General features: G+C 39.8%; 4 protein-coding genes and 2 long non-coding RNA genes across 8 annotated transcripts; 2 read left to right on the top strand and 4 right to left on the bottom strand.

Annotated features, from left to right (window-relative positions):
* Nucleotides 1-1,824: 1,824 nt before the first annotated feature.
* Nucleotides 1,825-2,712, top strand: LOC146384530 (uncharacterized). Its single transcript, XR_014800880.1, has 3 exons — nucleotides 1,825-2,349; nucleotides 2,425-2,507; nucleotides 2,599-2,712. It is a non-coding gene; the product is annotated as an uncharacterized LOC146384530 (long non-coding RNA).
* Nucleotides 2,713-3,236: 524 nt separating this feature from the next.
* Nucleotides 3,237-6,734, bottom strand: LOC146384529 (uncharacterized). 2 transcript variants are annotated; one of them, XM_084936509.1, is made up of 3 exons: nucleotides 6,069-6,734; nucleotides 4,752-4,796; nucleotides 3,237-4,659 (listed from the first exon to the last, which is right to left on the bottom strand). In XM_084936509.1, exons 2-3 carry the CDS (start codon nucleotides 4,789-4,791, stop codon nucleotides 3,761-3,763), a joined length of 939 nt encoding a protein of 312 aa, XP_084792635.1. In that variant the 5' UTR covers nucleotides 4,792-4,796; nucleotides 6,069-6,734; the 3' UTR covers nucleotides 3,237-3,760. The 2 variants fall into 2 exon arrangements, with proteins under 2 accessions (XP_084792635.1, XP_084792634.1); XM_084936508.1 differs by lacking the exon at nucleotides 6,069-6,734 and having other exon boundaries at nucleotides 4,752-4,997.
* A 1,304-nt stretch (nucleotides 6,735-8,038) lies between these two features.
* On the bottom strand, nucleotides 8,039-12,620 carry LOC146384528 (uncharacterized). Its single transcript, XM_084932491.1, has 6 exons — nucleotides 12,278-12,620; nucleotides 11,987-12,208; nucleotides 9,365-9,762; nucleotides 9,055-9,210; nucleotides 8,699-8,791; nucleotides 8,039-8,551 (listed from the first exon to the last, which is right to left on the bottom strand). Exons 1-6 carry the CDS (start codon nucleotides 12,618-12,620, stop codon nucleotides 8,240-8,242), a joined length of 1,524 nt encoding a protein of 507 aa, XP_084788617.1. The 3' UTR covers nucleotides 8,039-8,239.
* A 4,018-nt stretch (nucleotides 12,621-16,638) lies between these two features.
* Nucleotides 16,639-17,526, top strand: LOC146384527 (uncharacterized). The gene is made up of 3 exons (XR_014800879.1): nucleotides 16,639-17,163; nucleotides 17,239-17,321; nucleotides 17,413-17,526. It is a non-coding gene; the product is annotated as an uncharacterized LOC146384527 (long non-coding RNA).
* Nucleotides 17,527-18,574: 1,048 nt separating this feature from the next.
* LOC146384526 (uncharacterized) lies at nucleotides 18,575-21,548 on the bottom strand. 2 transcript variants are annotated; one of them, XM_084936507.1, is made up of 3 exons: nucleotides 20,883-21,548; nucleotides 19,566-19,610; nucleotides 18,575-19,473 (listed from the first exon to the last, which is right to left on the bottom strand). In XM_084936507.1, exons 2-3 carry the CDS (start codon nucleotides 19,603-19,605, stop codon nucleotides 18,575-18,577), a joined length of 939 nt encoding a protein of 312 aa, XP_084792633.1. In that variant the 5' UTR covers nucleotides 19,606-19,610; nucleotides 20,883-21,548. The 2 variants fall into 2 exon arrangements, with proteins under 2 accessions (XP_084792633.1, XP_084792631.1); XM_084936505.1 differs by lacking the exon at nucleotides 20,883-21,548 and having other exon boundaries at nucleotides 19,566-19,670.
* A 1,303-nt stretch (nucleotides 21,549-22,851) lies between these two features.
* Nucleotides 22,852-24,761, bottom strand: LOC146384525 (uncharacterized). Its single transcript, XM_084932636.1, has 4 exons — nucleotides 24,180-24,761; nucleotides 23,870-24,025; nucleotides 23,514-23,606; nucleotides 22,852-23,364 (listed from the first exon to the last, which is right to left on the bottom strand). Exons 1-4 carry the CDS (start codon nucleotides 24,624-24,626, stop codon nucleotides 23,053-23,055), a joined length of 1,008 nt encoding a protein of 335 aa, XP_084788762.1. The 5' UTR covers nucleotides 24,627-24,761; the 3' UTR covers nucleotides 22,852-23,052.
* Nucleotides 24,762-27,532: the final 2,771 nt, after the last annotated feature.

Raw genomic sequence — 27,532 nt, 5'->3', positions numbered from 1 at the left:
TATGGAAAATCGAAGCCACACGTGAAGATATTGATTTAAAATTTTGATAGAACTGTAGCAGTATAATGTCCCCGTAAATGGATATCAGGCCCTTGTAGAGCAAAATTGAGTATTTTGGTCTAAATAAACCAAAATGCGATGTCCACATATGTGGACGGCAGGTCCTAGGAGGTTAAAGATGTCAAATAGCTCTTTCACACTACATATGACCATTTCACATTTGTACATGTATATTTTGGTGATCTCTTTCTCACTATGTTTTTCTTCTTATGGAAATAAGCTAAGATTAAACCGGTTAATGTTAGGCTCCTGTGTCCTAAAAAAAATCACACCTTTCACCTGATAAGCAAATTGATTGGATTCTCACATTGTGCGGGAATTGATTATCAATTACAACTTTGATGAGCCACTTCAAAGAAAGTTTCACAGCAGCAACAGAAAGTCCAGATGTGGAAACAGAAGGTTTCCACATTAAAATATCGATATTTTAATCATTTTGGGTAAAATTGTAGTTTTTCATAAACAGGAACACAGTGGAAAGAAACTATCATTCGGATTGTCTACATTGGAAAGAACTACTCCCTCGTCCGCCTTTTATAGCCATGTGTGAAATACGGCTGTATAAATGTGTGGCAGCCTCTGGCGTGCGCACTCACAACAATGGCTGAGCGTAACTGGAGTCATGTGTGCACGTATTTTACATCCACAAACAGCCGAGACGTGGTTTGCGATACATGTGGCAAGAAAGTGAGGTGTTGTGGCAACACCACCAACCTTGTCAAACACCTCAGAGTAAATCATATCACAGAATATGACGAGCGTATGTTGAGGCGAACTGAAGAGGAGGAGAAGGACAGGTGCTGCTAGGGCGAGACAGACGTCTCTCACGGAGTCCTTTAGTGCTGCAGGCAGGCAAGGTGTTCAAATAGCGCACAACTTCAGGTTTTGTATTTCTATATGATGAATTCTGCATTATTAAGTGATAAGAACAAGTAATCTGATGTCCTGTAATGATTATGACGCTATAATTTGAGATACAATAAAAGAGTAAAGTTTTTGTACAAAGTATCGGATCAGTACCGTCGATACCACCCTGAATTTTACTTGGTATCGGATCGGAAAGGAAATCAGTGGTATCGCACATCACTAGTGTCGGGATGAAATATTATTTTACTGTTACTATTCATAATCATTATTATTACTGTTGCATCATTTATGATTTATCATTATCATTTCATTGAAACATTTATTGAAACTGTTGATGTTATATTAAAGTCTGTATTTCAGGTGTTAGTATAATTACATAATAATCTTATATACACACATATTGCCTTTTTGTGCTTATTAAAGAGTTGAAGCTCGGTCAAGTTAATTAATGGTTTGAAGCTACAGCCGACGCGAGTTCGACTGATCTATGGAGCAAAGCACAGCTATTGAAAGGTTGCCTACATGCTTACAGTACAATTTACCACATATGATACATGTTGTATAGGCCTGTGTGTGTGCATTCAGCAGCTTGCTGCATTGAAGTTTGCCTGGTAACAGATGACGCAGAGGGAGGTCATGCACTAAGGTTAACACAGACACACAGTTTGCCTGAATATACAGTATTTAGAAACTGACTCCAAAAGTTGTTTACCTGCATACGTGACAGTTTAGTTCTGATAAGCCCAGAGAGTGGAATAACAGGAAGCATCTGGTGGGTGGGAGAGGAAGTAACTGTTCTTTTTTAGAATATGTCCAGGCTGGAGTTACTGGAACATGCATCTGCGGTGACGCATATTACTTGTCATCATATGTATAAATATCACACCCGTGTACTGTTCTGGGGAGATCGAGGCTGATGTTTTGCAGAGCCCATCTTCACCACATATATGTGTTTTAATAAAATCATTGTTTTGACGCACTATGGACCTTCAGTCGTATGTCTCTTTTCTCAAATACGAAACAGGACACTAGTGATCAAACGTCAGGCCAAGCTGGAACTGATTCCTGTCTTCTGTGACTTCTACAACACTGTCCAATAGAGACACGTGAATGAAATGCAGTGTCATTAAAAACACTGATGATCTTTATTTAAAAATGTAATATATTTACATCTGAATAAACCTTCAGGCATTACGCTGACGGACGGATGGATGGACAATGAATGCTTTCTCATCCTTCTTCTCATGCACCATGGAAGTGTCTGAGGGGCTTTTCCACTTGGAATCGGGATACTGTGTCCACACTTCAGAGGTGGAGTTTCCAGCATCTCACCTGGGCCTCATCTGCAAACAATCAGCAGGAGGGCTTCTTAAACCAGCGCTGCCTGCTACTCCTCGCCAGTTTGTTCTGCCATCTCCAGTGGTAACTAGGCTTCACCTCTGCTCCAGTTCTGGCTTGCTCCTTCCCTGTGTTTAACCTTGTTTTCCCTGTGTTTAGGTCTCCTCTGCCAACATACTCATCCTACCCTCAAACTCCCTTACCCGTCCAGCACTATTCATTTAAGATGTGATGGAATCAAAGTAATTATTTTCAATCAAATGCTGCAAAGGAATATTTTCATGTGACACAGCGTAAATCTTTCAACTTCAACTTCTTCTCCCTCTGTTGCAGAATTCCCGTTGGATTGTTCCCATCAGGAGCCAGGTGTTCAGTCTCTCGATAGCTTTTCCTCTGGTTCCTGCTCTCTGCTGACACTCCTAGCTCGAGCCACGTTCTCCATTCCCTCGCTTTAAACAAAGTCTCATAAATAGTTTAACCATGTGCATTGAATCTGCATTTGGGTCTAAGCTTTCTATGGAGGGAAGAAATCATCACAGTGACATCTATTCAATTTTTAATTCAATTTTAATAATAATAATAATAATGATGGATTGCATTTATATAGCGCTTTTCGGGACCACTCAAAGCGCTTTACAATTTTATTTATATAGCGCCAAATGACAGCAAAAGTCACCTCAAGGCGCTTTATATTGTAAGGTATACTTACAAAGAAAACCCCAACAATCATATGACCCCCTATGAGCAAGCACTTTGGCGACAGTGGGAAGGAAAAACTCCCTTTTAACAGGAAGAAACCTCCAGCAGAACCAGGCTCAGGGAGGGGCGGCCATCTGCTGCGACCGGTTGGGGAGGGGCAAGTAAAACAGGATAAAGACATGCTGTGGAAGAGAACCAGAGGTTAATAACAAGTACCATTCAGTGCAGAGAGGCCTATTAAACATAGTGGGCGAAGAAGAAGCACCCAGTGGATCACGGGAATCCCCCGGCAGCCTAGTGCTGGGCATACACTGTGCAATTTTTGGCCCATTTTGAGCCGATTTTTCAGTCGTGCGACCGTTTTGGGGGTCGTCCCGAGTTTGGCCTTGATCGTGTGTCGTGCATCGTCTACATGGGGTAACGAGAAGCGATTAACGCCTCACGACCAGCTCCCGATCATCAATCGTTTGCTCGTAAGAAAATCAAACCTGTTTGAAATCCTGTCGGTCGTCCCGAGGGTGTCACAGCGTCTCACACTGCGCACGCGCAAACGCAGAAATGAGAGTGAAAAGACGGAGTAGAACGGCGGTGCGGCGTGTCATCTGGACACAAGCCACGGCACAAACTTCTCACCCCTGCGAGTCAATCGTAAAGTTTGAGCAGGAGCTGAATAACGCGACTGAAAAAAATCGCAGCACAGTGTATGCCCAGCTTATTGCAGCATGGAGGATTCAGGGTCACCTGAGTAGCCCATCAGCCTACTAAAAGGATACTGAAGAAACCCGTCGAAATAGTCTTAGTCTTCATCACTGCTGCTGGTGGACTCAGTTGAACACCTCCGAAATTTGCACACAGGCAAGTATTCCTCTTCTTCCTCAAAATCCTCTCGGGAACGCTTCCTCGAGCCTCCAGCTTCATGGTTGTCAAGCTCTTCGTGCGCATCTTCAAAAAGTTCATCACTGCTGCTCTCAGAGTGGTCGTACACAGTTGAGCTGGTCCCCGAATCAGAGTGTGCAAGCCTGGATTTTTTGCTATTACGACCTTCTTCGTCAACATCTTCCTCTCTGGACCTTTTCGTGGATCCACCAGGCTGTGCTTCTTCTTCTGTTACCTGCTGATTGATGTCCTCATCGGCAATATTACCAACATGAGGACAGCCCTCGCTATCAGTGTCGCAAGCAGAGAAGAAGTCAGAGTCATCATCAGAAAACTCCTCGCTCCATCTGATTCTTTTGTTTGGTTCCACATCTTCTTCATCCATCTCTCTAGACCTCCTCCTGGAAACACCTGGCTGAGGGTCCTCTTCTGGGATGTACTGGTGAACATCCTCACAGTCTTCAAATGCCTCATCAGAATCCTCATTTTCAATGCCACCGACAACAACAGCATTATGATCCTCATGCTGTTCATTGTTGTCAGCATTGGCATTATTGTCCCTCACATTATTATTTTGAATGTTGACATTGTTGTAATTGACATAGTCATCGTAAAGGTAATCGTCATATTGATTCAATACTGAAGCTATTAGCGCATCCAGCCTCCGACAAATATCACGGAGAGCACGATAACGATCGACCACGAAGCCCCGGAGTCCACCAATATCTTCGTTAGCTGGTTGGTTAGCTGGTTGGTTAGCTGGTCGGTTAGCATGTTCCTGATCTCCACTTGAAAACCTTTGTGGGTTAACCTGTCGGCCTGCAAGATCATTTAATCTTTTAATTAGCATTCATAACTATCTGCTGAAAATCTGTTTTTCATCAATTTCAAGACTGAGCACATGTGCTTACCATTACGGTTATTTTGTGATCCATCTCCTCTTCCACTCATTTTGACTACAAGGAACACAAAACAACAATGATCAGTAAACCTCAACTCAGAATGTTCAGAGAATTTGCTTTTTTTGTGATGACTTTAGGCTGCGTCCGAACGTACACGCCTATGTTTGAAAACGCACGTTTTCCTTTTTCGTTTAAAAAAAATCCAGTCCACATGTGCAGTTTTGAAAAAATATCTCCTTCCACATGTAAATGCTAAAAACAAAGTGAAACGCTGTCAAGAACACGCCAAATCTTAACCGTGTAGAAATGTTGGCCAATCAGAAGTCTAGAAGCCTGGGTGGGAAAACCTCACAAAACCTTACGTGCTTCTGAAAAGTTTTTGTCTTTTTCTGGAAAAGCAGCTAATTTTGTGTTACTTTCACTTGCCTTCATCGTTTCAAATGTTAATAACTAAAGACAGCATTTTGGCTGGAACAGACTCACAACTTTGGAATGGACAAAATGCATACAGCGTACATAAATGTCATTTTTTAAAATGACATTTATTCCAAACCGACTGTGTTGAATGTAGAATCCACGTCTGATGCGCACTCTGATGCCTCTGTGTTTCTAAATGGAGGCACAGTAACTGTGTGTGTATATGTAAGTGTGTAAAAACTGCAGATACTAAGATTAACAGACACAGTATGTTGTCTACATCCGCCATTGTAGAAATTGATCTCATGTAAACACTAACGTGGCCACAGCGTCAACAGCGGCGCACACTTTTGACATTGCCTGAGTAAATGTCCGTTTTCCTCGTCCACACCTAAACACAAAAACGTCGTTTTCAAAAATCTCCACCCTGGCAGGAGTTTTTAAAAATCTCACCTTTCAGTGACTCAATCTGCTGTTTAGGTGTGGACGAAAGGCCCAAATGCAGAGACAAAGCTGCGCTTTCAAAAACAGCCGTGTACATGTGGACGCAGCCTCAGTTTCTCAGAAATTCTAATAGTTTGTTTGAGAACAAAAGTCTTCTCTATTTTCCTAAATGAACAAAATAATCTCAGAAATAATCGTGTTAAAAAGAGCTTCTGTCACTCAGATATGATTAAAAACATTTTCTAATTTATGTATAATTTGTCAAATATTACATCAGCTGACAAATAGTTAAGTCTTCATTTGTTTTCCTGAATAATAGATCCACATCATCCTCTCTATGATGGAAAATATAGTCTAGTCTTGCACAATGTAAAGTACATAAATACTGTCCTGGCAAGCAGGAAAATCCGGCTTTATATATTTAAGTAAATGATCTTAAGTTTATAAACTGAAATTTGAGCTTACTTTAGTTCTTGGTAAATTACAGAGCAGTTAATCCTCAGGGAAACGTCGAAATGTCACTAAATAGTGGTCTGCTTTCATACGGTTGCAGTGTCTCTTCAGTTTTGTGTTCATATGCTGATGTTTTCATTCAAAACATGCTTAAATGCTGTGATGTCACTTTAGCAGCAAAGACTGCGGAATGTGCAGAGATTCTTTTTACATCAAGTTGTTTGCTCAGAGTTTGATATCTTTTAAATGGAGACAAAAAAAACAGACAGAAGTGAATCTAAAAGACTAAAGCAGTCAATGTGTTATTATTTTTATTTATTCTAATAGTTCCTGTAAAGTTCTACTCTAAGAGATTCATCTTGGCCTTCATGCAGGATTAAAGCTCAATAACACACAAAATATAAAACATTTCTTTATGGTTGTTAGGCAAAGTTATCAAACATATATCCACTAATATGGTCTCATTCTTGCTCTGCTCCCTAATTTTTCCCTGGAGGCATCGCTATGGCAACAAAACAACATGTTCCAAACAACAACAACCAAGCTGTTTCCAGAGCTTAATATTTAACATGTCTTTGTTATAAACTTTATTTGTACAAATCTGTGATGTTGATGTGCACAACGTGGGATTTAGACCTCGGAGGGTTAATCAACAAATCACGAAAAATTAGCTTTAAATTTCTGTTCACGACGGTGCAGATTTCTGACATTTTGTGTACTTTAAGCATTTAACAATTTGATTGTGTTCTAATAAAAACTGTGTGAAACTCAAGTTAGACCTGTGAACCGCCCCATGTTGTGTAGCTTTCTGGATTTTATACTTATTGGGCTACATATTAATTTCCTATACAGGCTATACAGTAGATAAAATCTAAACTCACATGTTTTATGTAACTAAAGTGTTTAATCATGTGGGCTACAGACAATAATCCAGTTATGGACTATACTGATATGAGAAACGTGCATACTTACTGCATTTGAATCATTTTAACCATATGTAACCACCTGCATGTCATGGTCCCGGGACTTCTACCTGGTTTTTTGTGTCTTGTATTGTTGTTGTTTGATGTCAGTTTTAGGCTCCCTACACTGAAAAAAAAAGTTCTTTCAATTCACTTGATTTTATTGTGTACATCGGTCCCACATAATATGAATAAGTATGACTGACTTAATTTTCCACTTTCCAACAAGTAATAATTACTTGTAAAGCCAAAGTATTTCATTCACATCAGATTTTTTAAAAAAAAATCATGTTCGATGTACATACTGTTTATCTGTTACCAAAATATCAATGTATTACGTAATGTTGATACATTTTAAAGTTTAACACCAACGTATTTTTGATTGTCAGTGGTACTTAATGAAATTGTGTAACATAAAGGCATTATAATTATGTTCCTGCAACACAAATTGTGGCTTTAAATCCTACTTAATTATTTTAAGTCAACTTCATAAAAATTCAGTCCTTGGTTTCTTGCCTATGTACAATATAATAATGTAAATATAAACTAAATGTTATTGACAAAAAAGGCAAAAAAAAATGTGAGTGCTGAAAAGTTCACCTTTATTTTAACAGCAGTGAAAACAGCAAGCATATAAACTTGTTACACAGTTTTAGAGATTGCCTGCAGATATAACTGAAAGAAAGATTTAAAACATTTGTAAATATTTCCCCTCAAAACTGACCTTAGCAGCAATACAAGAAAGCTACAAATAAGTGCTTCTTAATGATCCTGTCATCTTACACATATTTGTATTTAATTTCACAATTAAAGTTTGAAACTAAATTAAGCCTACTTGGAAAAAGAATCAAAAAGCATCCATGAACAAACAGGCTTACACAAATATAACTTTTTTTTGCATTTAACATTTCTACAACTCCTGTTACCTGGAGTTTAAGAGACAGAAACCAGCAAGCTGCTTTGAATGATCAAGTCTGTACATATATAGAACAATTTCAGCTTAGATTGGTCTTCCAAAACTCTAAGAGGCAGCAAGCTGCTATTAAGGATAAGATATACAATACCACCAAAAGAAAAAAAAAGTGTCACCTTGAAGTGCAGTCACATGAGAAAAAACAACAACAACAAAAAAAACCCCAAACAAACAGTATCAGCAGTATAACATTGCAGTTTTTCGTTTTGTGTTCAGTAAAGAATTGCTGAAGTGCAGTCTTTGACTCTTCAATGAAACAGACGGTTTTTGAGAGCAAGAACTTTGTTGGAGAGTTTAGCTCCATCCAGTTCCATGAAAACCTTCTGGAAAACCTCAAAGGTGTAGCGGAGGTCAGCAGGGTAGGCAAGGTTTAGTGCATACATGAGTCCAAATAGCATTACCACAGCAAATGCTACATTATCCAAATTCTTCACCACCCTGATGCCTTCAAGGACAACTCCAATGTCTTCTTGTTCATCTGCTGAAGCTTGTTCTTTAAGAAGATAAATTCCAACAGTGGTGTCTTCGATGGCCTCATTGATGGCGTCTTCATCCATGTCCTGTAAAAAATACATAAATAAATAAAATAAAAGAAGTCATGTTACTCAATCCATGGCAAGTGAGCAATATGATGTACTGGTGAAAGTCAACCCCCCCCCAAAACAATAAAATAAAATAAAATAAAATAAAATACCCCAAGTACTTACCACATACTCCCGGATAAGGTTGTCAGGATCTTCACCCATGTAGATACACACTCCCTTAATGACACACTCACGTCCAGCATCAACATCTTCACACTGAAATTAAATTTGTGTGATTAGTATCTTCAGTCAGCCCTTCTCATTGATTTTAGGTTTTAGTACTGTACTTTACATGAATGCTTTCAAAGTAAAGGCACACATACTAATAAAGTTGACAAAGTAAAGATTAAAACAAAAACAAGCAGATGTACAAGTAGTACAAGATGAGAGCATTTATCATTGGAAAACATTTACAATTTTCCACAATTAAAAGTTTTGTCCAAAAGGGGTCATAGTTGTGTTAAGGCTTTATCACTTACATTATCCATTTGTGCCACAATTTTTTTCAGTCTTTGTCCAAGCTGTCCTCCTCTTCTTTTGAACAGCTTCACCAGGTTGTCTAAGTGGAGATCCATCTGAGACAGGAACTTTGATTGAAGGGGGATTGTGGTAATTCTTTTAAACTCAGCATTGATCTGAAAACATCAGCACAAAAGAGTGAGCTTCAAATGTTTAACACCAGGAAGAAGGCCACAATCACCAATGCTGAAGAAATGGGCGGTTAAATGTGCCTAAAGTATTTTAGCTTAACACCTCTTCCAAGAACTCCCGGTATGAGTCAAACTTTACCTCATGGACATCAAATAGAGCAGGCCATCTTGCCATGAAAGCTTCTACCATTGGTGCATCACGAACAACTTCATGTCTTCTGTAGGCAAAAGTCTTTTCCATCTTGAATTTCAACAACTCTCTGTTGTTCTTCTTCTTTATGTCCAAGAGTAAAGTTTTCCGCATTGCCTCTAGGCTCTCCTCAGTTTCTTCTGGTGGGTATGTTGGGCAAAAGTTAACTTCTCCCCTCTTTGCTTTTTTGACACCAAAGGCTGCACTGCATCTTCCAACAGGTTTGTTCTTTAGAGAGTTTACGGTCACCTCTGGGCAGCCCAGTTTTCGTAGCTGGGTGCGATAGTTTGAGAGTTTATATTTTAAACTGGTCTTCCATCCTCCAAATCCAGTGTTGGAGCCTGTCTGATGCTCCTTCTCGTCTCGATCTCTTGGTGGCTGTAGCCAGGCTGACAAACAGTCAGAGCTCTGTTGAGCCAACCATCCCTTTAACGTTAACTAGTAATGACTTCATGAACTTCTTCACAAATAAAATTTTTATCATTAGAGAAAAAATTACCAGTAATCATCCCACAGATGTAATATTATCTACAGCTACTCTTAGTACCATTGATGTTAAGTTAGACTCTTTTTCTCCAATTGATCTTTCTGAGTTAACTTCAATTATTACTTCCTCCAAACCATCAACGTGTCTTTTACACCCCATTCCTACAAAACTGCTCAAAGAAGTCCTGCCATTAATTAATTCTTCGATCTTAAATATGATCAACCTATCTCTAATAATCGGCTATGTACCACAGGCCTTCAAGCTGGCTGTAGTTAAACCTTTACTCAAAAAGCCATCTCTAGACCCAGCAGTCTTAGCTAATTATAGGCCAGTCTCCAACCTTCCTTTCATATCAAAAATCCTTGAAAGAGTAGTTGTCAAACAGCTAACAGATCATCTGCAGAGGAATGGTTTATTTGAAGAGTTTCAGTCAGGTTTCAGAGCTCATCACAGCACAGAAACAGCTTTAGTGAAGGTTACAAATGATCTTCTTATGGCCTCTGACAGTGGACTCATCTCTGTGCTTGTCCTGCTAGACCTCAGTGCAGCGTTCGATACTGTTGACCATAATATCCTATTAGAGCGATTAGAACATGCTGTAGGTATTACAGGTACTGCGCTGCAGTGGTTTGTATCATATCTATCTAATAGACTCCAATTTGTGCATGTAAATGGAGAGTCCTCTTCACACACTGAGGTTAATTATGGAGTTCCACAGGGTTCAGTGCTAGGACCAATTCTGTTTACATTATACATGCTTCCCTTAGGCAGCATCATTAGAAGACATAGCATACATTTTCACTGCTATGCAGATGACACCCAGCTCTATCTGTCCATGAAGCCAGATAACACACACCAATTAGTTAAACTGCAGGAATGTCTTAAAGACATAAAGACCTGGATGGCCGCTAACTTTCTGCTTCTTAATTCAGATAAAACTGAGGTTATTGTACTCGGCCCTGAAAATCTTAGAAATATGGTATCTAACCAGATTCTTACTCTGGATGGCATTACCTTGGCCTCCAGTAACGCTGTGAGGAACCTTGGAGTCATTTTTGACCAGGACATGTCCTTCAACGCACATATTAAACAAATATGTAAGACTGCTTTCTTCCATTTGCGCAACATCTCTAAAATTAGAAATATCCTGTCTCAGAGTGACGCTGAAAAACTAGTTCATGCATTTATTACTTCCAGGCTGGACGACTGTAATTCCTTATTATCAGGATGTCCAAAAAACTCACTGAAAAGCCTTCAGCTAATCCAAAATGCTGCAGCAAGAGTACTGACAGGGACTAGAAGGAGAGAGCATATTTCTCCTGTTTTGGCTTCCCTTCATTGGCTTCCTGTTAAGTCCAGAATTGAATTCAAAATCCTGCTCCTCACATACAAGGTCTTAAATAATCAGGCCCCATCTTATCTTAATGACCTTGTAGTACCATATCACCCTATTAGAGCACTTCGCTCTCGCTCTGCAGGCCTACTTGTTGTTCCTAGAGTATTTAAAAGTAGAATGGGAGGCAGAGCCTTCAGTTTTCAGGCCCCTCTTCTGTGGAACCAGCTTCCAGTTTGGATTCGGGAGACAGACACTATCTCTACTTTTAAGTTTAGGCTTAAAACTTTCCTTTTTGCTAAAGCATATAGTTAGGGCTGGACCAGGTGACCCTGAATCCTCCCTTAGTTATGCTGCAATAGACGTAGGCTGCCGGGGGATTCCCATGATGCATTGAGTTTTTCCTTTCCAGTCACCTTTCTCACTCACTATGTATTAATAGACCTCTCTGCATTGAATCATATCTGTTATTAACCTCTGTCTCTCTTCCACAGCATGTCTTTTATCCTGTCTTCCTTCTCTCACCCCAACCAGTCGCAGCAGATGGCCGCCCCTCCCTGAGCCTGGTTCTGCCGGAGGTTTCTTCCTGTTAAAAGGGAGTTTTTCCTTCCCACTGTCGCCAAAGTGCTTGCTCATAGGGGGTCATATGATTGTTGGGTTTTTCTCTGTATCTATGAAGCGCCTTGAGGCGACTTTTGTTGTGATTTGGCGCTATATAAATAAAATTGAATTGAATTGAATTGAATTGTCTCAGTTAGACAGGGATGCTTCTTGATCAGACTCTGAACTACTTGATCCATTTCTTTATCACTGACATACACTTTATACTTCACAATTTCCTGCACCAAACCGTCAAGGATGGCTGACTTCAACTTGGGATCTGGAATAAGTGCAGTTCCATTCTGATTGTACGCAATTTTTGCCTGCTGAAGTTGTAATTCAGCATCATACGAAAACTTGGGCACATAAAAGACAGCAGGCCAAGAAGATCGTCAGCTTGTTGACTCACTTGATGACAACACATCCGTGTCCACAGATCCACCAGACAGGTACGAAGAATCGTTAACAGAGGAACAGCTGAGGGCTTCGGAGTCCTGGACAGGATCAAGAATGATATAATCCTCATGCTGCATAGTGGTGGGTCTTGACATGTCAATAACTTTAAGAGTCCCTCTGTCTGCCACTTCTGAAACTGAGGTAAGATTAAGGAACTCATTCCCAAACAAGGAATCCATAAACTGAAGTCTGAAATTGCCCTGAAGACCACACTGTCTCTTGACTGCAACAATGAGATCCTCAATTGATTCAGGTGGTCCAATGGAGAGAGTGAGCCTTTGACAGGTTCCATCAGTCAAGATGATCTTTAGGATCACAGGGGTCCCCATTTCAAGCAGCTATTCTGTAGACAAAAAAAAAAAATACATCAGACACCCAGAAAGAATAATTTCAGTTTAGTCTTCATACAGTTATCCATACATATCAGTCGGTTATAAAAGGTCAGATATACAAAAAAAAAAAAAAAGATAGAATGTATCTAGTGAAATACATGTGACTGAACTCATTACAAATATTTGCACACCTTTTATTTCTATATGCCTTTTTAAAGTCACCATGCGGACTGATCCGATCTTGTAGTCAACCAGTGGATAAGTGTCAAGGAGTTCACGGAGTGAAACAAGAGTGAATATTCTTGCAGATACTGGGTTGAGCTCAAAAACTCTGTAGTGCTCCCTGTACCAGCCACCAAGCTCTCTGACAATGTAGAATATGCTCTGGTTTACAATGCAGATGTGGTTTATTTCACAGAATTCTGGCAACCCACCAGCTGCCCTGTGGGCCAGTACCATTCCCTTCCTATAAGTTCTGCCCTTTATTGTCACACACTGTGCAAGGTTTATCTCTAGAATGTCAGGGAATGTTTGCCTAATGACTCTAGCCATCTCCTCTTTAAGCAAATCCACTGGAAAAGTTGATACAGCCGAGACCTCTAGTTCAGACTTGCCAAGAGATGGGGAGCTTAGATGGTAAGCTATTATCATCTGATGCTTTGAGGCTAAGGAGAGAGGCACATTCTTAAAGCAGCTTGTGTGTCTGATGACATGCTTGAAAAAGCTGTGTTTGGCCTCGAAACGCATTGTCCACAGCCAAACAACTGGACCAAAAAACCTAATCATCTGTGGATAGTGCTCCAAATAATGGTGTTTTGGTGGTAGCTTAACATCAGGAAACAGTGCCTGGTATCGCTGTCTGTGCTCTATAATTTTGCTTTCCAAAAAAGCCAGAGAGTCATCACTATGCACAGGGGACACGACGAGTTCTGTGATATCCTTCAGAGTCACGAGAACAAGCCATGCAGGCTCATCTTCAGGCACAAGTGATCCAACTAAAAGAAATCAACACAGAGAAATTTTTACAGTGCTTTTCTACTCTACCTGAACATTCAAAGCGCTCTATACAGGTTGCCTCATTCACACCTGTTCATAGAAGCCCTTTTTCTGTGCTTTCTATCTAACATTCACACACATTCACACTCTGATGAATGCATCAGAGAGTGACTTGGGGTTAATGTCTTGCCCAAGGACAGTTAGCATGCAGTCTGGAGCAGCCAGGGATCCACCCAAAAACCATCTGATTAGTAGATGAGCTGCTCCACCTCCTGAGCCACAGCCACCCCTTTTAGAGGTAAAGAATCAATTAGAAAGTAAGTACAGTAATTTTTTGAGGTGATTTGATTAAAAAAAAAATCATTTTTGCTTCTAATTACATAATTAAGGTGTAATTACATCTTCCAACAAATTGATACATTGTCATAAACGTATCATTTATCTACTAAAAATACATAGGAGCTGGCGTCATGTTGTGGAAGCTGCCATCTTGCCCCACCATCATACACTGGCTGAGATGGGCATCGCTGCTCCGCCTTTTCATGTTTTATGGAAGTGGATTTATACATTACTTTGAATTTAACCTCTGTTGTGGGATTTCTCTTTAGTGTATTGTCCTTTAATGTATTGTCTTGCTTTCATGTTACTTAGTTTAGTATGGGTTGTGGGATCTCTCTTTAATGTATTGTCTTGATGAAATGCTTTCATGTTACTTAGTTTAGTATGCCTGGTTCACACCTCATTCACGCTGGGAAACAGACGGTGAGAAACTGGTGAATGTCTCCCAGGATACGGAAGCTCACACAGGAAGGCTTTGACCCCAGAGTGGGGGAGATTCACACAGGTGATAGAGAGTCTTTCTGTTTAGAGCCAAGGTGTGAACTGCAACTGTAAAAGCCTTTTGTTCTGCGACTGTGTATAAAAGGGACCTGAACTGTTCATTGTCAGAGACGACTTTCAGTGCCCCCTGACTGACGTCCCTCCTTATGCATAAGATAGCTGAAATAAAGGTGTTGTTACAACTCATCGTGTCTGCAGGCTTTGGTAATTAAAATTTCCACAACACCTCCTAAGACCCAAACTCTTCCACAGCATGCATTTTTAATTTGTCTTTGATATTTGGGCTGATTGGGTCCAATGAATGTAAAAACAAAGAATTACCTGATTATTATTTTTTTTACCTTATTTTTGTTTTTATGGAAAATCGAAGCCACATGTGAAGATATTGATTTAACATTTTGATAGAACTGTAGCAGTATAATGTCCCCGTAAATGGATATCAGGCCCTTGTAGAGCAAAATTGAGTATTTTGGTCTAAATAAACCAAAATGCGATGTCCACATATGTGGACGGCAGGTCCTAGGAGGTTAAAGATGTCAAATAGCTCTTTCACACTACATATGACCATTTCACATTTGTACATGTATATTTTGGTGATCTCTTTCTCACTATGTTTTTCTTCTTATGGAAATAAGCTAAGATTAAACCGGTTAATGTTAGGCTCCTGTGTCCTAAAAAAAATCACACCTTTCCCCTGATAAGCAAATTGATTGGATTCTCACATTGTGCGGGAATTGATTATCAATTACAACTTTGATGAGCCACTTCAAAGAAAGTTTCACAGCAGCAACAGAAAGTCCAGATGTGGAAACAGAAGGTTTCCACATTAAAATATCGATATTTTAATCATTTTGGGTAAAATTGTAGTTTTTCATAAACAGGAACACAGTGGAAAGAAACTATCATTCGGATTGTCTACATTGGAAAGAACTACTCCCTCGTCCGCCTTTTATAGTCATGTGTGAAATACGGCTGTATAAATGTGTGGCAGCCTCTGGCGTGCGCACTCACAACAATGGCTGAGCGTAACTGGAGTCATGTGTGCACGTATTTTACATCCACAAACAGCCGAGACGTGGTTTGCGATACATGTGGCAAGAAAGTGAGGTGTTGTGGCAACACCACCAACCTTGTCAAACACCTCAGAGTAAATCATATCACAGAATATGACGAGCGTATGTTGAGGCGAACTGAAGAGGAGGAGAAGGACAGGTGCTGCTAGGGCGAGACAGACGTCTCTCACGGAGTCCTTTAGTGCTGCAGGCAGGCAAGGTGTTCAAATAGCGCACAACTTCAGGTTTTGTATTTCTATATGATGAATTCTGCATTATTAAGTGATAAGAACAAGTAATCTGATGTCCTGTAATGATTATGACGCTATAATTTGAGATACAATAAAAGAGTAAAGTTTTTGTACAAAGTATCGGATCAGTACCGTCGATACCACCCTGAATTTTACTTGGTATCGGATCGGAAAGGAAATCAGTGGTATCGCACATCACTAGTGTCGGGATGAAATATTATTTTACTGTTACTATTCATAATCATTATTATTACTGTTGCATCATTTATGATTTATCATTATCATTTCATTGAAACATTTATTGAAACTGTTGATGTTATATTAAAGTCTGTATTTCAGGTGTTAGTATAATTACATAATAATCTTATATACACACATATTGCCTTTTTGTGCTTATTAAAGAGTTGAAGCTCGGTCAAGTTAATTAATGGTTTGAAGCTACAGCCGACGCGAGTTCGACTGATCTATGGAGCAAAGCACAGCTATTGAAAGGTTGCCTACATGCTTACAGTACAATTTACCACATATGATACATGTTGTATAGGCCTGTGTGTGTGCATTCAGCAGCTTGCTGCATTGAAGTTTGCCTGGTAACAGATGACGCAGAGGGAGGTCATGCACTAAGGTTAACACAGACACACAGTTTGCCTGAATATACAGTATTTAGAAACTGACTCCAAAAGTTGTTTACCTGCATACGTGACAGTTTAGTTCTGATAAGCCCAGAGAGTGGAATAACAGGAAGCATCTGGTGGGTGGGAGAGGAAGTAACTGTTCTTTTTTAGAATATGTCCAGGCTGGAGTTACTGGAACATGCATCTGCGGTGACGCATATTACTTGTCATCATATGTATAAATATCACACCCGTGTACTGTTCTGGGGAGATCGAGGCTGATGTTTTGCAGAGCCCATCTTCACCACATATATGTGTTTTAATAAAATCATTGTTTTGACGCACTATGGACCTTCAGTCGTATGTCTCTTTTCTCAAATACGAAACAGGACACTAGTGATCAAACGTCAGGCCAAGCTGGAACTGATTCCTGTCTTCTGTGACTTCTACAACACTGTCCAATAGAGACACGTGAATGAAATGCAGTGTCATTAAAAACACTGATGATCTTTATTTAAAAATGTAATATATTTACATCTGAATAAACCTTCAGGCATTACGCTGACGGACGGATGGATGGACAATGAATGCTTTCTCATCCTTCTTCTCATGCACCATGGAAGTGTCTGAGGGGCTTTTCCACGTGGAATCGGGATACTGTGTCCACACTTCAGAGGTGGAGTTTCCAGCATCTCACCTGGGCCTCATCTGCAAACAATCAGCAGGAGGGCTTCTTAAACCAGCGCTGCCTGCTACTCCTCGCCAGTTTGTTCTGCCATCTCCAGTGGTAACTAGGCTTCACCTCTGCTCCAGTTCTGGCTTGCTCCTTCCCTGTGTTTAACCTTGTTTTCCCTGTGTTTAGGTCTCCTCTGCCAACATACTCATCCTACCCTCAAACTCCCTTACCCGTCCAGCACTATTCATTTAAGATGTGATGGAATCAAAGTAATTATTTTCAATCAAATGCTGCAAAGGAATATTTTCATGTGACACAGCGTAAATCTTTCAACTTCAACTTCTTCTCCCTCTGTTGCAGAATTCCCGTTGGATTGTTCCCATCAGGAGCCAGGTGTTCAGTCTCTCGATAGCTTTTCCTCTGGTTCCTGCTCTCTGCTGACACTCCTAGCTCGAGCCACGTTCTCCATTCCCTCGCTTTAAACAAAGTCTCATAAATAGTTTAACCATGTGCATTGAATCTGCATTTGGGTCTAAGCTTTCTATGGAGGGAAGAAATCATCACAGTGACATCTATTCAATTTTTAATTCAATTTTAATAATAATAATAATAATGATGGATTGCATTTATATAGCGCTTTTCGGGACCACTCAAAGCACTTTACAATTTTATTTATATAGCGCCAAATGACAGCAAAAGTCACCTCAAGGCGCTTTATATTGTAAGGTATACTTACAAAGAAAACCCCAACAATCATATGACCCCCTATGAGCAAGCACTTTGGCGACAGTGGGAAGGAAAAACTCCCTTTTAACAGGAAGAAACCTCCAGCAGAACCAGGCTCAGGGAGGGGCGGCCATCTGCTGCGACCGGTTGGGGAGGGGCAAGTAAAACAGGATAAAGACATGCTGTGGAAGAGAACCAGAGGTTAATAACAAGTACCATTCAGTGCAGAGAGGCCTATTAAACATAGTGGGCGAAGAAGAAGCACCCAGTGGATCACGGGAATCCCCCGGCAGCCTAATGCTGGGCATACACTGTGCAATTTTTGGCCCATTTTGAGCCGATTTTTCAGTCGTGCGACCGTTTTGGGGGTCGTCCCGAGTTTGGCCTTGATCGTGTGTCGTGCATCGTCTACATGGGGTAACGAGAAGCGATTAACGCCTCACGACCAGCTCCCGATCATCAATCGTTTGCTCGTAAGAAAATCAAACCTGTTTGAAATCCTGTCGGTCGTCCCGAGGGTGTCACAGCGTCTCACAATGCGCACGCGCAAACGCAGAAATGAGAGTGAAAAGACGGAGTAGAACGGCGGTGCGGCGTGTCATCTGGACACAAGCCACGGCACAAACTTCTCACCCCTGCGAGTCAATCGTAAAGTTTGAGCAGGAGCTGAATAACGCGACTGAAAAAAATCGCAGCACAGTGTATGCCCAGCTTATTGCAGCATGGAGGATTCAGGGTCACCTGAGTAGCCCATCAGCCTACTAAAAGGATACTGAAGAAACCCGTCGAAATAGTCTTAGTCTTCATCACTGCTGCTGGTGGACTCAGTTGAACACCTCCGAAATTTGCACACAGGCAAGTATTCCTCTTCTTCCTCAAAATCCTCTCGGGAACGCTTCCTCGAGCCTCCAGCTTCATGGTTGTCAAGCTCTTCGTGCGCATCTTCAAAAAGTTCATCACTGCTGCTCTCAGAGTGGTCGTACACAGTTGAGCTGGTCCCCGAATCAGAGTGTGCAAGCCTGGATTTTTTGCTATTACGACCTTCTTCGTCAACATCTTCCTCTCTGGACCTTTTCGTGGATCCACCAGGCTGTGCTTCTTCTTCTGTTACCTGCTGATTGATGTCCTCATCGGCAATATTACCAACATGAGGACAGCCCTCGCTATCAGTGTCGCAAGCAGAGAAGAAGTCAGAGTCATCATCAGAAAACTCCTCGCTCCATCTGATTCTTTTGTTTGGTTCCACATCTTCTTCATCCATCTCTCTAGACCTCCTCCTGGAAACACCTGGCTGAGGGTCCTCTTCTGGGATGTACTGGTGAACATCCTCACAGTCTTCAAATGCCTCATCAGAATCCTCATTTTCAATGCCACCGACAACAACAGCATTATGATCCTCATGCTGTTCATTGTTGTCAGCATTGGCATTATTGTCCCTCACATTATTATTTTGAATGTTGACATTGTTGTAATTGACATAGTCATCGTAAAGGTAATCGTCATATTGATTCAATACTGAAGCTATTAGCGCATCCAGCCTCCGACAAATATCACGGAGAGCACGATAACGATCGACCACGAAGCCCCGGAGTCCACCAATATCTTCGTTAGCTGGTTGGTTAGCTGGTTGGTTAGCTGGTCGGTTAGCATGTTCCTGATCTCCACTTGAAAACCTTTGTGGGTTAACCTGTCGGCCTGCAAGATCATTTAATCTTTTAATTAGCATTCATAACTATCTGCTGAAAATCTGTTTTTCATCAATTTCAAGACTGAGCACATGTGCTTACCATTACGGTTATTTTGTGATCCATCTCCTCTTCCACTCATTTTGACTACAAGGAACACAAAACAACAATGATCAGTAAACCTCAACTCAGAATGTTCAGAGAATTTGCTTTTTTTGTGATGACTTTAGGCTGCGTCCGAACGTACACGCCTATGTTTGAAAACGCACGTTTTCCTTTTTCGTTTAAAAAAAATCCAGTCCACATGTGCAGTTTTGAAAAAATATCTCCTTCCACATGTAAACGCTAAAAACAAAGTGAAACGCTGTCAAGAACACGCCAAATCTTAACCGTGTAGAAATGTTGGCCAATCAGAAGTCTAGAAGCCTGGGTGGGAAAACCTCACAAAACCTTACGTACTTCTGAAAAGTTTTTGTCTTTTTCTGGAAAAGCAGCTAATTTTGTGTTACTTTCACTTGCCTTCATCGTTTCAAATGTTAATAACTAAAGACAGCATTTTGGCTGGAACAGACTCACAACTTTGGAATGGACAAAATGCATATAGCGTACATAAATGTCATTTTTTTAAATGACATTTATTCCAAACCGACTGTGTTGAATGTAGAATCCACGTCTGATGCGCACTCTGATGCCTCTGTGTTTCTAAATGGAGGCACAGTAACTGTGTGTGTATATGTAAGCGTGTAAAAACTGCAGATACTAAGATTAACAGACACAGTATGTTGTCTACATCCGCCATTGTAGAAATTGATCTCATGTAAACACTAACGTGGCCACAGCGTCAACAGCGGCGCACACTTTTGACATTGCCTGAGTAAATGTCCGTTTTCCTCGTCCACACCTAAACACAAAAACGTCGTTTTCAAACATCTCCACCCTGGCAGGAGTTTTTAAAAATCTCACCTTTCAGTGACTCAATCTGCTGTTTAGGTGTGGACGAAAGGCCCAAATGCAGAGACAAAGCTGCGCTTTCAAAAACAGCCGTGTACATGTGGACGCAGCCTCAGTTTCTCAGAAATTCTAATAGTTTGTTTGAGAACAAAAGTCTTCTCTATTTTCCTAAATGAACAAAATAATCTCAGAAATAATCGTGTTAAAAAGAGCTTCTGTCACTCAGATATGATTAAGAACATTTTCTAATTTATGTATAATTTGTCAAATATTACATCAGCTGACAAATAGTTAAGTCTTCATTTGTTTTCCTGAATAATAGATCCACATCATCCTCTCTATGATGGAAAATATAGTCTAGTCTTGCACAATGTAAAGTACATAAATACTGTCCTGGCAAGCAGGAAAATCCGGCTTTATATATTTAAGTAAATGATCTTAAGTTTATAAACTGAAATTTGAGCTTACTTTAGTTCTTGGTAAATTACAGAGCAGTTAATCCTCAGGGAAACGTCGAAATGTCACTAAATAGTGGTCTGCTTTCATACGGTTGCAGTGTCTCTTCAGTTTTGTGTTCATATGCTGATGTTTTCATTCAAAACATGCTTAAATGCTGTGATGTCACTTTAGCAGCAAAGACTGCGGAATGTGCAGAGATTCTTTTTACATCAAGTTGTTTGCTCAGAGTTTGATATCTTTTAAATGGAGACAAAAAAAACAGACAGAAGTGAATCTAAAAGACTAAAGCAGTCAATGTGTTATTATTTTTATTTATTCTAATAGTTCCTGTAAAGTTCTACTCTAAGAGATTCATCTTGGCCTTCATGCAGGATTAAAGCTCAATAACACACAAAATATAAAACATTTCTTTATGGTTGTTAGGCAAAGTTATCAAACATATATCCACTAATATGGTCTCATTCTTGCTCTGCTCCCTAATTTTTCCCTGGAGGCATCGCTATGGCAACAAAACAACATGTTCCAAACAACAACAACCAAGCTGTTTCCAGAGCTTAATATTTAACATGTCTTTGTTATAAACTTTATTTGTACAAATCTGTGATGTTGATGTGCACAACGTGGGATTTAGACCTCGGAGGGTTAATCAACAAATCACGAAAAATTAGCTTTAAATTTCTGTTCACGACGGTGCAGATTTCTGACATTTTGTGTACTTTAAGCATTTAACAATTTGATTGTGTTCTAATAAAAACTGTGTGAAACTCAAGTTAGACCTGTGAACCGCCCCATGTTGTGTAGCTTTCTGGATTTTATACTTATTGGGCTACATATTAATTTACTATACAGGCTATACAGTAGATAAAATCTAAACTCACATGTTTTATGTAACTAAAGTGTTTAATCATGTGGGCTACAGACAATAATCCAGTTATGGACTATACTGATATGAGAAACGTGCATACTTACTGCATTTGAATCATTTTAACCATATGTAACCACCTGCATGTCATGGTCCCGGGACTTCTACCTGGTTTTTTGTGTCTTGTATTGTTGTTGTTTGATGTCAGTTTTAGGCTCCCTACACTGAAAAAAAAAGTTCTTTCAATTTACTTGATTTTATTGTGTACATCGGTCCCACATAATATGAATAAGTATGACTGACTTAATTTTCCACTTTCCAACAAGTAATAATTACTTGTAAAGCCAAAGTATTTCATTCACATCAGATTTTTAAAAAAAAATCATGTTCGATGTACATACTGTTTATCTGTTACCAAAATATCAATGTATTACGTAATGTTGATACATTTTAAAGTTTAACACCAACGTATTTTTGATTGTCAGTGGTACTTAATGAAATTGTGTAACATAAAGGCATTATAATTATGTTCCTGCAACACAAATTGTGGCTTTAAATCCTACTTAATTATTTTAAGTCAACTTCATAAAAATTCAGTCCTTGGTTTCTTGCCTATGTACAATATAATAATGTAAATATAAACTAAATGTTATTGACAAAAAAGGCAAAAAAAAATGTGAGTGCTGAAAAGTTCACCTTTATTTTAACAGCAGTGAAAACAGCAAGCATATAAACTTGTTACACAGTTTTAGAGATTGCCTGCAGATATAACTGAAAGAAAGATTTAAAACATTTGTAAATATTTCCCCTCAAAACTGACCTTAGCAGCAATACAAGAAAGCTACAAATAAGTGCTTATTAATGATCCTGTCATCTTACACATATTTGTATTTAATTTCACAATTAAAGTTTGAAACTAAATTAAGCCTACTTGGAAAAAGAATCAAAAAGCATCCATGAACAAACAGGCTTACACAAATATAACTTTTTTTTGCATTTAACATTTCTACAACTCCTGTTACCTGGAGTTTAAGAGACAGAAACCAGCAAGCTGCTTTGAATGATCAAGTCTGTACATATATAGAACAATTTCAGCTTAGATTGGTCTTCCAAAACTCTAAGAGGCAGCAAGCTGCTATTAAGGATAAGATATACAATACCACCAAAAGAAAAAAAAAGTGTCACCTTGAAGTGCAGTCACATGAGAAAAAACAACAACAACAAAAAAAACCCCAAACAAACAGTATCAGCAGTATAACATTGCAGTTTTTCGTTTTGTGTTCAGTAAAGAATTGCTGAAGTGCAGTCTTTGACTCTTCAATGAAACAGACGGTTTTTGAGAGCAAGAACTTTGTTGGAGAGTTTAGCTCCATCCAGTTCCATGAAAACCTTCTGGAAAACCTCAAAGGTGTAGCGGAGGTCAGCAGGGTAGGCAAGGTTTAGTGCATACATGAGTCCAAATAGCATTACCACAGCAAATGCTACATTATCCAAATTCTTCACCACCCTGATGCCTTCAAGGACAACTCCAATGTCTTCTTGTTCATCTGCTGAAGCTTGTTCTTTAAGAAGATAAATTCCAACAGTGGTGTCTTCAATGGCCTCATTGATGGCGTCTTCATCCATGTCCTGTAAAAAATACATAAATAAATAAAATAAAAGAAGTCATGTTACTCAATCCATGGCAAGTGAGCAATATGATGTACTGGTGAAAGTCAACCCCCCCCCCCAAAACAATAAAATAAAATAAAATAAAATAAAATACCCCAAGTACTTACCACATACTCCCGGATAAGGTTGTCAGGATCTTCACCCATGTAGATACACACTCCCTTAATGACACACTCACGTCCAGCATCAACATCTTCACACTGAAATTAAATTTGTGTGATTAGTATCTTCAGTCAGCCCTTCTCATTGATTTTAGGTTTTAGTACTGTACTTTACATGAATGCTTTCAAAGTAAAGGCACACATACTAATAAAGTTGACAAAGTAAAGATTAAAACAAAAACAAGCAGATGTACAAGTAGTACAAGATGAGAGCATTTATCATTGGAAAACATTTACAATTTTCCACAATTAAAAGTTTTGTCCAAAAGGGGTCATAGTTGTGTTAAGGCTTTATCACTTACATTATCCATTTGTGCCACAATTTTTTTCAGTCTTTGTCCAAGCTGTCCTCCTCTTCTTTTGAACAGCTTCACCAGGTTGTCTAAGTGGAGATCCATCTGAGACAGGAACTTTGATTGAAGGGGGATTGTGGTAATTCTTTTAAACTCAGCATTGATCTGAAAACATCAGCACAAAAGAGTGAGCTTCAAATGTTTAACACCAGGAAGAAGGCCACAATCACCAATGCTGAAGAAATGGGCGGTTAAATGTGCCTAAAGTATTTTAGCTTAACACCTCTTCCAAGAACTCCCGGTATGAGTCAAACTTTACCTCATGGACATCAAATAGAGCAGGCCATCTTGCCATGAAAGCTTCTACCATTGGTGCATCACGAACAACTTCATGTCTTCTGTAGGCAAAAGTCTTTTCCATCTTGAATTTCAACAACTCTCTGTTGTTCTTCTTCTTTATGTCCAAGAGTAAAGTTTTCCGCATTGCCTCTAGGCTCTCCTCAGTTTCTTCTGGTGGGTATGTTGGGCAAAAGTTAACTTCTCCCCTCTTTGCTTTTTTGACACCAAAGGCTGCACTGCATCTTCCAACAGGTTTGTTCTTTAGAGAGTTTACGGTCACCTCTGGGCAGCCCAGTTTTCGTAGCTGGGTGCGATAGTTTGAGAGTTTATATTTTAAACTGGTCTTCCATCCTCCAAATCCAGTGTTGGAGCCTGTCTCAGTTAGACAGGGATGCTTCTTGATCAGACTCTGAGCTACTTGATCCATTTCTTTATCACTGACATACACTTTATACTTCACAATTTCCTGCACCAAACCGTCAAGGATGGCTGACTTCAACTTGGGATCTGGAATAAGTGCAGTTCCATTCTGATTGTACGCAATTTTTGCCTGCTGAAGTTGTAATTCAGCATCATACGAAAACTTGGGCACATAAAAGACAGCAGGCCAAGAAGATCGTGAGCTTGTTGACTCACTTGATGACAACACATCCGTGTCCACAGATCCACCAGACAGGTACGAAGAATCGTTAACAGAGGAACAGCTGAGGGCTTCGGAGTCCTGGACAGGATCAAGAATGATATAATCCTCATGCTGCATAGTGGTGGGTCTTGACATGTCAATAACTTTAAGAGTCCCTCTGTCTGCCACTTCTGAAACTGAGGTAAGATTAAGGAACTCATTCCCAAACAAGGAATCCATAAACTGAAGTCTGAAATTGCCCTGAAGACCACACTGTCTCTTGACTTCAACAATGAGATCCTCAATTGATTCAGGTGGTCCAATGGAGAGAGTGAGCCTTTGACAGGTTCCATCAGTCAAGATGATCTTTAGGATCACAGGGGTCCCCATTTCAAGCAGCTATTCTGTAGACAAAAAAAAAAAAATACATCAGACACCCAGAAAGAATAATTTCAGTTTAGTCTTCATACAGTTATCCATACATATCAGTCGGTTATAAAAGGTCAGATATACAAAAAAAAAAAAAAAGATAGAATGTATCTAGTGAAATACATGTGACTGAACTCATTACAAATATTTGCACACCTTTTATTTCTATATGCCTTTTTAAAGTCACCATGCGGACTGATCCGATCTTGTAGTCAACCAGTGGATAAGTGTCAAGGAGTTCACGGAGTGAAACAAGAGTGAATATTCTTGCAGATACTGGGTTGAGCTCAAAAACTCTGTAGTGCTCCCTGTACCAGCCACCAAGCTCTCTGACAATGTAGAATATGCTCTGGTTTACAATGCAGATGTGGTTTATTTCACAGAATTCTGGCAACCCACCAGCTGCCCTGTGGGCCAGTACCATTCCCTTCCTATAAGTTCTGCCCTTTATTGTCACACACTGTGCAAGGTTTATCTCTAGAATGTCAGGGAATGTTTGCCTAATGACTCTAGCCATCTCCTCTTTAAGCAAATCCACTGGAAAAGTTGATACAGCCGAGACCTCTAGTTCAGACTTGCCAAGAGATGGGGAGCTTAGATGGTAAGCTATTATCATCTGATGCTTTGAGGCTAAGGAGAGAGGCACATTCTTAAAGCAGCTTGTGTGTCTGATGACCTGCTTGAAAAAGCTGTGTTTGGCCTCGAAACGCATTGTCCACAGCCAAACAACTGGACCAAAAAACCTAATCATCTGTGGATAGTGCTCCAAATAATGGTGTTTTGGTGGTAGCTTAACATCAGGAAACAGTGCCTGGTATCGCTGTCTGTGCTCTATAATTTTGCTTTCCAAAAAAGCCAGAGAGTCATCACTATGCACAGGGGACACGACGAGTTCTGTGATATCCTTCAGAGTCACGAGAACAAGCCATGCAGGCTCATCTTCAGGCACAAGTGATCCAACTAAAAGAAATCAACACAGAGAAATTTTTACAGTGCTTTTCTACTCTACCTGAACATTCAAAGCGCTCTATACAGGTTGCCTCATTCACACCTGTTCATAGAAGCCCTTTTTCTGTGCTTTCTATCTAACATCCACACACATTCACACTCTGATGAATGCATCAGAGAGTGACTTGGGGTTAATGTCTTGCCCAAGGACAGTTAGCATGCAGTCTGGAGCAGCCAGGGATCCACCCAAAAACCATCTGATTAGTAGATGAGCTGCTCCACCTCCTGAGCCACAGCCACCCCTTTTAGAGGTAAAGAATCAATTAGAAAGTAAGTACAGTAATTTTTTGAGGTGATTTGATTAAAAAAAGAATCATTTTTGCTTCTAATTACATAATTAAGGTGTAATTACATCTTCCAACAAATTGATACATTGTCATAAACGTATCATTTATCTACTAAAAATACATAGGAGCTGGCGTCATGTTGTGGAAGCTGCCATCTTGCCCCACCATCATACACTGGCTGAGATGGGCATCGCTGCTCCGCCTTTTCATGTTTTATGGAAGTGGATTTATACATTACTTTGAATTTAACCTCTGTTGTGGGATTTCTCTTTAGTGTATTGTCCTTTAATGTATTGTCTTGCTTTCATGTTACTTAGTTTAGTATGCCTGGTTCACACCTCATTCACGCTGGGAAACAGACGGTGAGAAACTGGTGAATGTCTCCCAGGATACGGAAGCTCACACAGGAAGGCTTTGACCCCAGAGTGGGGGAGATTCACACAGGTGATAGAGAGTCTTTCTGTTTAGAGCCAAGGTGTGAACTGCAACTGTAAAAGCCTTTTGTTCTGCGACTGTGTATAAAAGGGACCTGAACTGTTCATTGTCAGAGACGACTTTCAGTGCCCCCTGACTGACGTCCCTCCTTATGCATAAGATAGCTGAAATAAAGGTGTTGTTACAACTCATCGTGTCTGCAGGCTTTGGTAATTAAAATTTCCACAACACCTCCTAAGACCCAAACTCTTCCACAGCATGCATTTTTAATTTGTCTTTGATATTTGGGCTGATTGGGTCCAATGAATGTAAAAACAAAGAATTACCTGATTATTATTTTTTTTTACCTTATTTTTGTTTTTATGGAAAATCGAAGCCACATGTGAAGATATTGATTTAAAATTTTGATAGAACTGTAGCAGTATAATGTCCCCGTAAATGGATATCAGGCCCTTGTAGAGCAAAATTGAGTATTTTGGTCTAAATAAACCAAAATGCGATGTCCACATATGTGGACGGCAGGTCCTAGGAGGTTAAAGATGTCAAATAGCT

The sequence above is a fragment of the Perissodus microlepis genome, chromosome 7, assembly GCF_051167445.1.
Source record: "Perissodus microlepis isolate ML-2025 ecotype Zambia chromosome 7, ASM5116744v1, whole genome shotgun sequence".
Taxonomy (NCBI): Eukaryota; Metazoa; Chordata; class Actinopteri; order Cichliformes; family Cichlidae; genus Perissodus; species Perissodus microlepis.
The sequence above is the reverse complement of the archived record's forward strand: the minus strand, read 5'-3'. Positions and strand labels throughout refer to the sequence as shown.